This window comes from Myotis lucifugus, unplaced genomic scaffold (genome assembly GCF_000147115.1).
Source record: "Myotis lucifugus unplaced genomic scaffold, Myoluc2.0 scaffold_70, whole genome shotgun sequence".
Taxonomy (NCBI): Eukaryota; Metazoa; Chordata; class Mammalia; order Chiroptera; family Vespertilionidae; genus Myotis; species Myotis lucifugus.
Genome location: NW_005871118.1, coordinates 725,288 through 737,514, shown reverse-complemented (window position 1 = coordinate 737,514; position 12,227 = coordinate 725,288). Strand labels below are relative to the sequence as shown.

Sequence of the window (12,227 nt, the reverse complement as noted above, 5' to 3'; positions counted from 1 at the left end):
GATGTTAACATGAGACCGTGATTTTCTGTGGCTTCTAAAAATATTACCACAATATTAAACTGTTTAGTAGTCATGCAGTGTCAAGATAAAAGAAGAAAAATTAGCTATCATTTATTGAATTTTTACAGTGTACTCTCTATTAGTGCTTACAGGAACTCTGAGGATAGCCCTGTGATATAGGCATTGTCATTTCCATTTTACAGACCAGGAAAGAGGCTCAGAGAGCTTTCAGCACTTGTGTAAGTATGCTCAGCTGAGTGGTGAGGAAGGGTGGGAATCAAACTCTGGTCTGAATGCCACCAGAGCCTCTGCTCTCAACCACTCGCTAAGTCTGAATGTCAAGCCCGTGTGAGTGTCACGCTTGGCTCTGAGCACCACATTTTAAAGGCACAGTTTATTTATTTATTTTTCTTAATCCTCACCCAAGGATATTTTTCCACTGGTTTTTAGAAAGGGTGGAAGGGCAGAGACAGAGAAACATCGATTGGTTGCCTCCCGCTAGCGCCCCAACCAGGGCCTGGATCTAGTCTGCAACCGAGGTAGGTGCCCTTGACCAGAATCAAACCTTGGACCTTTCAGTCCAAGGGCCGTCGTTCTGTCTACTGAGCTAAACTGGCTAGGGTTAAAGGCATATTTTAAAGGCACACCCCCAAGAGTACCAGAGGAGGGCAATAAAATTTATAGGATTCTGAAATCATGTGAAACTACTACAAAGGGCTGAGGATGTGAGGCTGGAGAAAATAAATCCCAGAGGAGACATAATGGCTATCCTTAAACATTTGAAGGGATTTTCCTTTAAAAGAAGGGCTAAATTGCTCTTCTTACTCTAGGAAGAAAATGAGGATCAATGAGAAAGGTTTATGGAGAAACAGTTTGTGACTCAGAAAAAGGATAGCTTTTGTGAAAACCCAGCCTGCCCAACAGAAAGGACTTCTCCATTAGAGTGAGCTCACGGACACTGGAAGGCCCAGGAGAGCGTAAATGACCATGCGTCTGAGATGCTGTGGACAACATTCCTGAAAATGGAAAACCTGGGGCTTCATTCCTCTTTCTGCTTTTTCCTAGCTTTGTGGGTTGGGAAAAATCACTTAACCACCCTGAGGCCCACTCTCCCCATCTTTAAAAATGAAGATAATAACAGTGGCTTGACAGTCTATCGAGAGCATTAACGGAGACACGTATGACAGCATGACAAGCGTGTCTTCAATGTCAGCCCCTTCCCTTTCCATCTGGGGGCGGGGGTTGTTTGGGCTAGTTTCTCAGGTTTATTCCATTTTCAAGACTCTAAGGATTTTCTGTCCCCACTTGAAGGACAGCTTGAGCCCTTTGATCAAGCCAAGTTTCTGCATTACCTATGGATTTACTTTATCCTCGTTATGTCTGTTCTCATTAATATGCATAAACAAGAGTAACAGTTCAGTTATTCTACCCCTTCTCACCACCACCATCATTAGCTCTATGTAAGCAATTGTAACTGGAGAGCTTTTTGCTGACCTAGAAGTAAGATTTTTCTTCAGTGGAGATTAATGTTGTAATGACATGATCAGTGGTCCTTCACCCTGACTGTACTTAGAATCACCCAGGGAGTTTCATGAAAATGTCCTGCATAAGCCCCACCCAGACAAATTGAATTTGAACCTCTGGGGGTGAGGTCCAGAGATCAGTATTTCTTAAAAGCTTCCTGTGTGTGATTCTAATAAGGAGCTGGGGTTGAGAACCAATGGTCTAGATGCATTTTAGAATCTGTTTGGCCATTCAATACTCACGTGCAGCCTAATTCTCTGAGGACACACTTGCTCTGTGCTTTTCAGCCCATTTATCTATTAAATCTGGCTATGCTGATTTTTCATTATTGATTTCAATGTAAGAAGTGAGCTCTGAAAGTTTTTTTCCTGTTAATTGACCACAGCTCTATATTAAACCTCTCACCCACACCCCCACACTGGCACGTACCTTCCCCATCCCCCCTGTTCTCAGGAAGATACGTGAAATTAGCGGTATATATGTGGGCTTCTGCCTCCTCCTCGCTCCCCTGTTCTTTCCTCTCATGATCTAGAGGCCTGCGAAAGCTAAAAGCTTCTGGAAATGGCCAGCCTGCTTTGTGTGCTTGCTTTCTCCAATCATGATTGAGGAATTCGAGGGATGGGAGTTAAAGCTACCCCCAAAGCACGCAGGCCTTTGGGGTAAGCTTCCCTTCCCTGCTTGTCCAGGACAAAAAAGACAAACAGTGGCTGCCTGCCCTAACAACTAGACCCATTTGCCTGGAATTCTGGAGACTTTTCTGGTCTGCTTTTAGGGCAGGACTGTGTCCTTGAAAGCTGTCAGATTTGATTGAAAAATTGGTGTACTTTGAGTGAGCCGATTAAGCATTTCATTAAAGCTGTAGCTGACTTAGGTGCTGATGTAAATCATCTCAGCTACTTGAAATGACCGTAAGTTAAGTGAGAGCGGTGTCATAGCACTTGATGGGTTATTCCCCCTTGGAACATTACATTTATTCTGAATGCTCAACAGGGTTTTGTGGTAGGCAGTCCGTGTGAAGGGAGGGGAAGCTGTAACTCCATTCTGCTTGAGACCACGTATAGGGCCAATTGAGTGTATTTGTGTACATGCACACACACACACACATACACACACACACACTTTGAAGGCAACAGAGAAGAGCAATGACTAGGAGACTGCTTATGACTCTATTGTTTTTTTATAATCATTCGTTAACTTATGTAGGACCTAAGGCTGACAGCTATTTTTTTGTAAATATTGGATTGGCCTGGGTCTTTGGTATGAAATGTGTGATTGCAAGTTGTGTATTCTCCTGACATATAATCATGTCATCACCCACAGACAATTATTGATACCATGCCCTAACGTTATCCAATTTAAGCCTACGGGTATTTGTAGTTTATAGTGTGCTGAAGATGTATAAATAGTAACCCCAAATTAACAAATTTGTTAATATTATTAAAAAATGTTCTCTATGAAAACTTGGTTGCTACAGACCCCCACAACACCTCACCTATATACCTCTATTGCTCAATTCAATAATTTGTTATTTGGGGGTTTAATTTACAAAATCTTAAAGTATCCTTGTTATAAGGCTGTTGTCCCTACAAGAACATAGAATTACAAAACTGAGACTTTATATGCCTGCCAACCGTTGATTAGGTCCCTTTAATAACATCCATTGCATTTATAATTATGTAATATTCATCTTCTAGATTGTAAAACCCTAAGAACAGGGACCATGTCTAGTGCTTTCACCATTGTGTCCCTCATGCTTTACATCATTCCCGGCACAGAATATAGCCAACATATCTAAATGAGAGAGTAAGGATGGAATATATAATGGACCCTGAATACCGACCACACAGAGCAAACGGGTGCTTTTTTCCTTGCCCCTCAACTTCCCAGCTGGGTAATTACAAAGCTATCTTGGGCTGATGGCACCACCTAGTGGCCATGTGTGAATTTATCTGCTCTACCGTGTTTTCCCCATCACTTGCTTATTCCTTTCCAAGGAGGGGGAGATAAGTGCATTATCCTAATAATGCCTCCAGCACAATGTTTTTTTTTCCCTCATATTTTTCTTTTCTTTACTATCACCATAATTGTGGTCCTCATTATCCGGCCAATTTGAATACCTTTCTAAATATATATATATTTTTATTCTCCTTGCTCACTGCCACTGCAAAACATCCTTAAATATCCATCCAGCATGTTGTCCTGGTTAAAATGCTGTATGTTTTCCTGCAGCAATGATTTCACACTGAAGATCACAATTCATTGATGGTTTATTAAATCAATTTGATGGATAACCACTGACCTTAAAAAAATGAAATATAGTAAAAAAAAAATACCAGAGAACAACATATGTAGTTGGGGAAATAATGCTTCATTAAACGTTTGTTTCAGTTTTAAACACACACACATCTTTACCACATGCATGTGTATTGGGTTGGGCTGTCAGATACTTTACTTATGAAAACCACAGTTAGTAGAATTATGTTTAATAAGTCTGATATTAAAATCCTCCAAGCAGTACTTTGTGGTAGTGAGACTTGAGTTTTAATGTGGTTTCTTCTAAGTTTAACTTAAACTCTCTGAACCTCAGATTTCTTAGCTGTACATTGGGGAAAATAATAACTGGTAGAGGCTACTGCGAGAATTAAATAGTACATATAAAATGTCTATGACAGCTGTACACAGGATGTGGCCAATGACTATTTGTTTCCTGCTTATCCAAACTTATTCCTTTTACATTCCTACTTTTATCCTCCACTTCCATCAAATAGATATTTTTATGGTCTAACAATAGCCTGAATGTTTCACCTCTATGTCTTTATTTTAATGTCTTCCTCATATGTATTACTGTTCACATAGCAATTTACCTAATTCCTGTCCATTCTTCAAAACCCAGCTCAAGTGCCACCTTTTCCATGAAGCCTTCCTTGACCATTGTAGCACCCAGTGATTATCTTATAAGCTCGTTGGGAGCAGTTACTGTCTACCTCTGCCTTTCTCATTTGTTGTACACAATGGGAGCTTTGGAAAAGCTTACAAGATAAAAAGGGGGGAAGATTCGATGGCAGTGGCACCATTGGAGATGAATGAGATCCTCACTACAACTTACTAGTTGGACATTGCCATGGGATTTATAACGTTCTTTTTACCCCCCCCCCCCCCGCAATGGTTCAGTATTCTGCTTTTTTCTTCTCTTAAGGGAAATGATTTTCATGCCTTAGATATGAATGTTGAACTGAGTAGTTGAAATAAAAAGAACAGAAAAGGTAACAGGAAAATCAACATTTTATTTCTATGGTATGGTTATTTATCCATCATCCATCAATAGGAACTTTTAGGACTCTGTTAATAAATTAAAATGAAAAAAAAAGAATATGTCTGCTTTTTAAAATAAATTGGCAGTATTACTGCTATAAATGTTACTTTTCTGGATTTAGCTATATTGAGATATTATTTCTATTTGCAGTCACCAGTTGGCCATGGATATGGAGAATAATATTGAAAACTATCACCTCAATCTACAGCCCTTGGAATCAAAAGTGAAAATGTAAGTTATTTCAAAGTTTACATTAAAGCAACAGTGTTAAAGTTCTTGTTTTATTAGTTTCTGAACTACTATGGAGTTTTGTGGTGTAAGAATTACACATTTATTTATTTCACATTTATGTGTTACACATTATTTCCTCTCTGGTCTAAACAGCAACAAAGCTGTTTCGGTCACACAAAGCTGTTTTGGGCACACAGCACCATCTGCTGGATGGTGTAGGGAATTATTTGATTGTCATCACTTCATTTCTTGGTTTTCCTCCTTCAGGCAGAGAGAGTACTGTTCTGCAACTTCCACTAGCGTTTTCCACTTCTTTTATTTTAGTGATCAAGATGGTTAATTCCATCTTGGAACAATGTGGTTATTTTCACCTCAGGGTGTTTCTTGATCTCACACACACACACACACACACACACACACACACACCCTTTTAACTCTCTTCCTTCTTCCTATGTCCATTCCAGCTCTCATCTAAATATTTTGGAAAAACATATCTTGTCTTTCTCATTTTCTATCCTTTTATTTTTTATTCTCTCTTACTAAGGCCAAATATTAGTCCCCTTTCCCCACTGTGTGTGACTATTGCATTAACTGTGCAAAAAACACCTCAATATCAACAAAACTGGAACTAATAAGATACAAAGTGAGACAGGCATATTAAGGAACAAAATGACAACCTTTTAAAACCACTTTTAAGTAGAGAAGGGGCTGTCATAATCCCCTCAGAAGCAATTTTAAACTATTCACGCCAGCTCTCTGTGAGCCTTCCCATTCTGATTTTGCTTCAGGGGCGCATATAAGAATAGCCACTGAGGGTGTGTATAATACACACACACACATACACACACTCAGCTTAATGCTCCAAGAAGCATGCTTCTGAGAAATGAAATATACCGGTGCTTGGCCAGGATCACGGATCATTTGCAAAAAGCCCGGAGGAATCTTTACAGAAGAAGCCACCTGAAGAAGGGGGCCTTGCCATGTACAATAAGCCATTGCTGAGTTTAGGAATGAAGACAGAAACCATGCAGATATATAATGTCCTGCTGGATGAAGGCAAATATTAACACACACCACTATAAATCTGTGTTAACCTTGGTTACAGTAAAAGGCTTGCCTCTGAGCAAGCACAACGGGCTACCTCTCCAGGTGAAGTTCAAACATGGTTTCGGAACCCGTGGGGTCCCCCCAGGAAGCCCTGTGTTACACTTACTAAATGAGTAATGAATCAGGCTACCAAGTCGTTCTCTGTAAGCAGTATGTCAGCCCCACTACACAAATGTTAGTTTCCAGCCATCGGCTGCTTTATCCTTAAGAGCTTTTCTCTTATAATAACATCCTCTTAAATGAAAAAGCTGGAAAGGAGAGTTGGCTGGGTCAGAAATTGGGGTGTTTCATTTGAACGCTGAAATGAAGTTAGGAAACCTCCCTGTTGTTTCTTAGCTTTCATCATCTCTAATATGTAGAGGCAGAGGGCCAGGTGCCAGGAGGAGGAACAGGCAAGGAAAAAATAAATCTCTGTGTCTGAGAGTCTAGCCAACTCAGAAAGTCTGAGATTTTATGTGTAGCTGGTTTGATGGAGGAGTCTCAGCTCAGTGAGGTGCAAACTGAATGGCTTTATCTCTTCTAATAACTCTGGGCCCCATTTCCACTCACTGGAGGGGGATGAGGGAGAGAAAACTTAATCTTGGCCAATAATGGAATTCAAGTCCCATTGGAGAGTTTAGTCCAGTTCAGTGACTCTTGTCTAATCTGGTTATTAAATTCTTAACTGTCATGACAGGTTAAACATCTCTCCTCCACACACATCCGACCTTTCCTACAGCTGTGCAGCCTGCTCCCCTCTCTCCCTCTCCCTTTTCTAATCTCCCCATCTGCCTTCCTTCCTCTTCTCCCCCTTTATGTCATCTCACTCACCACTCATTTGCTAAACACCAAGGCTTCCCCAGTCTTCTCATTGATGGTGAACATTCGAGCTACCAGATAGTTGAAGCTACCAGACAGTTATTTTAAAACAACTCTGTGGGGTTATTTTATAGCTTGTGGGAAGGGCCATTGGATCCCCTCCCCGCCCTGAAATCCCCACCAATGGTGTAGGCTGTCTACCCCAGGATGACCTTGGCATCATCCACAGGGAGAATCTTGGCATACCTCTACCTATCCTCACTTTCCAAGAGATGTCCTTTAGACCTGCAGAGTATTGAGTGTGAAAGATGGGGCCTTGCCCCAGGTTGCCGAGTCACTGCCAAATGTCACAGGCTTTTTCTTAGGGTCTTCTCATTTCTGTTGGTAGGACCCAGCTGGACATCTGCCTTCCCCCAGGGGGTAGAGGGAAGTGAGGTTACTACACCATAAAATCCACTATTCTGGAAACTCTCCTCCCCCTTCCCTGATGAGGAGGAGCAAGTAGCAGGTTCCAATTAAGGTTTCTGGATAGTCCAGCCCCTGCAAGTCCTGAGATGGGATGTATGTTGGCAGGTCAATCTCTGGACGTAAAAGATAAAGCAAGATGAGAACTCAGGTGTCGCTGCCTTTACTGTATAGCGCTCTAGCGGGAACCCTGGGTGGGGGTTGGATGGGTCAGGAAAGGGTCTCAGTTGTTTCCTCATATTCAGGGCAGCATAAAAAGGAAATAATATGATTAAGAAAGGCTCAACCTACATGTCGCTGTTCCAAGTATAATTGGAAGGAAGGAGGGGTGGAATTTAGAAGAAATACCAGGAAGAGTGCATTGCCTGGTTCATGAATGTTACGAGACAATTTTGAGTTTTAGACTCGGATGATCAAAGAACTGCATCAAAAGGGCAAAAGCAATCAAGATTGCACAGCTATTAATAAAACGTCATGTTGGGGAGGGAAAAGGCAGGTTTTCTGAAGATCAAGCAAAGGCAAGCCTCTCAAATCAGAAAACTTAGCTAAAGCAAAATTAATACTGAAAGCACCACAATGAAGGCTCTCAGCACAACGCTAAGACTAAGGATGAATGTGCTTAAGAGCCAAGACTGGATCAAAGGTCTGAGAATGACACCCATATCAAAGGAGTGGGGGTTTCAGCACAGAGGCCTGACTGGCAAGGAAGGAAACAGACTCATCAGATCCCATCATTGAAAAGTTGTGCATCGACTGCGTGCAACCCCTCTCCTTGTGTTTTAACAATATGTTTATTTTGTGATGAATAACATAGAGATCTATTGAATCCAAATCTCCTTTTTTTCCACTTCAACTTTGTTCTTTTTATTTTTTTAAAATGTATCTGTATTGTTGAAGGTATTACAGATGTCCCCTTTGTTTGTTGTTTTTTTCCCATTGACCCCCTCCACCCTGAACCTGCCCCTCCCAGGTTTTCACCATTCTATTGTCTCTGTCCCTGGGCTATACATTTATGCATATAAATTCTCAGGTTAATCAGTTAATCACTCCCCCTCTCCTCCCTCTTCCCCCTTCTTCGGGGGATGAGGGGGTGGGGGGGAGGGGGTCCCATTCCCTGACTGGAGGCAACACATACAAATAATCTTTTTAAAGTTTTCTCATTAAATTGTTCAATTCCTTCTCATTTTTATTAATATGTGTGATTTAATGATGAAACATTTAGATTCTAAAAAGGAGACACACACAGAAGAAAAGAATTCCCTCCAAAATGTCAAAGATAATTCTCACTAAAGCCTTATTAAATTGGATTTGCTTAAGAGTAATGCCTAACAACTTTAGTCAGAAGTTTAATTAAGAAAAGAGAGGTTGAGAGCATGGACTTTGGAGTTAGAGAAACCTAGGTTCAAATCCCAGCTCTGCTCCTTACCCTGTCACCTTGGGAGCACTGTTTCCCTCTCTGGGCCTCAGCTGCATTCCTCTATAAAACACTGACCATGTCGTAAATGATTATAGTGACCTTTCAAGGAGAAAATCCAAGAAAAGCATTTAGCCTAGTGTATCTTCTCCATGCAATTACACCTTTTCAAGTACATTTTTACATCAAATTGGGCTAATAGAATAATGCCAGTAAAGATCTTCAGGAATCCTGCATATCCTATCAATGGATACAATTTGCACATGTTACTTAAAAATACTTGAAAGTGATTGATAGTCTTAAGCAATTATAATGACTTATCCAGGAGCTCTATTTGTCAAGTTTGGGGCTAAGTGACTTAGAAACCTTGTCCTTGACTCCTTGCAAGAATTACAAAGAAGTTATTATTATTCTCATTTTGTGGATAAGCAAAATATAGGCCAATAAGCTTAGTACTTTGCCCAAGGCCACAGCTAATGAGATATAAAACCTACATCACTCTAAGTGCACTTACTTTCTGGGGGGAAATGATGAACTCACCTCCACCAGTGCACACAACAGAAGCTACAGCTACAGAGGGAACTATTTCCTCTGAAAGCAAAACCCTAAAAACTGGCAGAGCAACTCCTTCACATTGACCAAACAAAATGGAAACCACACAGAAGCAGGTAGGAAAGGCCATTAACCACCCAGTGCAATGATTCAAAGTTGGGAGGAAACTCAAAACCTGGAGCTTCTTCCTGAGGAGCAAAAGGTTCACACCCCAACTTCTAAGACCAGCACCAGAAAGATAAGCCCCCCAAAATCTGGCTCTGAAGACCAACTGGGCTCATGCCCAGGAGACCCATGGGCTAAGGCAAAATGAGGAACAGCTCTTTTGTTTTAATCCTCACGGAGGGAGGGAGGGAGGGAGGGAGGGAGGGAGGGAGGGAGGGAGGGAGAGAGAGAGAGAGAGAGAGAGAGAGAGAGAGAGAGAGAGAGAAAGAAACATCGGTGGGTTGCCTCCTGTACATGCCTGAAGCTACAACTTGGGTATGTGCCCTGACCAGGAATTAAACCCACAGCCTTTTGGAGTACAGGAGGATATCCAAATAACCGAGCCACTGGCCAGGGCTCAGGAGCAGCTCTTAAAGGGCTTGTGCCCAGACTTACCCTCCCCAGGGCCCAGCGCAGAAGCAGCCCTTTGAAAAATGCCCAGACGCTAGGAGAAAGAGACTCATTTGCTAATTTTAAAGCACAGGTCTGAGGGGCAGGGCCTGCTGGGATACTCTCCAGGGATGGAGTCTGGCTGGTGCCATCTTCCTGCCTCCCTCTGCCTTGCTAAAGCAGGTAGGGGCCCTCTTTCTCTCGCTCTTTTTTAAATTTGTTCTTTTTATTTTTCCTTTTTTTTTCTTTTCTTTTCTTATTCATTTTTTTTCAGTAAGTGCCATCTTTGTACTCCCCCCTGCCTGGCTCCAGCCAGGGAGCCCCATCTTCGCCCCATCTTCGCCCCCTCCCTCTGCCGCACTCCAGAGTATCAACATCTCCCATAGGGGGGCTTCTACACATGTCCTATGTCCTGGTTTTACATCTGGTGACCTGGTTTTTGTGGCTGCTGCTAAGGGGATAGCTCTTGATTTCCTGGCTCTAGTGGCCAAAGGGCTTGAGTTGTTTGGACTCATGGGACTGTAACAATTATAGAGACAGTTCTTGACAGGCTACCACCCCTTGGGATGCTGCATAGACAGTCAGAGGGTGAGCGGAGGTGCACTCTTTCTGTGAAGGAGGCCTACTTGTCCTGGAGCTTCCGGGCAGGCTTCAGTGAGGCACACAGCTAGAGCCTGCGAGGGTGCTTGCTCTCAGAGAACGTGGGCTGGGGGACACAGCTTTGCGCTCTCCCTTTGCCTTGCTACCACTCACTGGTGTCTCCCAAAAAGGAGCTTATACACTTGTCTAGAGCCCTGGTTTTTGCAACTGTCACCCAGACATATTGCCAGCTGGCCAGGCTCTGGTGAATCGTGGGACTTATGCTTGTGGTCCTGCAGGACGTATATTTGTATTCTTTAAAAACTGGGGCCTGCGTGTCTGGCTTCCAATCAGCTGGAATCCAGCTGCTGACTGAGATCCTCTTCTTTGAATCACTGACTGATCTTGGCCCACCCTCACCATGGGGGAGCGGTGAAAAACAACATAGGCTGCCTGGACAGTCACAAAGGTTTGAGAGACAACCAAGAGCTAGGGCAGGGTTGAATGATAAGTCTATCTCCTTCAGAAGGCTGATCTTTGACTAGGAGAGGTGGCTGTTTTCATCTAATGCAGTGGTTCTCAACCTTCTGGCCCTTTAAATACAGTTCCTCATGTTGTGACCCAACCATAAAATTATTTTCGTTGCTACTTCATAACTGTAATGTTGCTACTGTTATGAATCGTAATGTAAATATCTGATATGCAGGATGGTCTTAGGCGACCCCTGTGAAAGGGTCGTTTGACCGCCAAAGGGGGTCAATGTGCTTCAAATACAGCTGCAAATACAGGTTGAGAACCGCTGATCTAATGCATAGAAACCAATGCAGAGTCATGCAAAATAAGGAAACAAAGGAATGTGTTCCCAATGAAAGAAAATGATAGAACCTTTGGAAAAACCCTTCATGAAATGGAGCGAAGTAGTTTTCCTGATAAAGCAAGGAGCTGAAGTTAGGAATTGCAAACCAGGCAGAAACTGGAGTGGAGGAGAAACAGGCCAGAGGTGCGGGATGCTGTGGGAAACCTGAGGGCTATGCAGGGGCCCTTTCCTGGCATTTGGGCAGGTTTGTCAGGACACAGGCTTGGGGCAGACACCAAGTAATGAAAACATGACCTATATGTTAGAGTAACTTTTAGTTGCATGTAGACAATTTAACAGAGATGTAAAAAAAATAGGCGTTCTGCTTACCCACTAAGTTAGAATGTGACGACCACGCCCACGTCTTGCTCCTACTGTATACCTGTCTCGCTGAACCATGAGGAGGGAGCACAGTGTGGTGGGGACACAGGGAATCTGGCCCAAGTGTGGGTCTGTCCATTAGTTCCATCTTCTTCCCCGAAACTTGGCCAGGACTCTTGTTGCAATTCAGACTAATGTGTATAGAAAGAGGTTATATTGGAGCCCCTGACAGAAAGACCCAGGGCCTAATGTGCCTCAAGCACAGCTAGACTCAGGTGGTGGAACAAGGTCATCAGATACCTGCATTTCTTCTTCTATAAGCTCTGCTCTTCATCTTCTTCATTCTCACAGGGGCTCCCTAACGTTGTGGCAAAGTGGCCATGGACGGCTCTAGGCTTATCTCCTACCAGCTGAAACTCTCCAGGTGAAAGGGGGCTACTTTCTCAGCAGTCTTGCCTTGGTCTGACTTGAGC

The 12,227-nt window shown here is 42.7% G+C and overlaps 1 protein-coding gene across 1 annotated transcript in view; it reads left to right on the top strand.

Annotated features, from left to right (window-relative positions):
- IQCJ (IQ motif containing J) overlaps positions 1 to 12,227 on the top strand; it is a 166,459-nt gene that overhangs the window by 137,814 nt on the left and 16,418 nt on the right. The window contains exon 4 of the mRNA XM_023755176.1: positions 4,988 to 5,068. Within this exon, the coding sequence (XP_023610944.1) occupies positions 4,988 to 5,068 (81 nt within the window). The remainder of the gene's footprint in view (positions 1 to 4,987; positions 5,069 to 12,227) is intronic.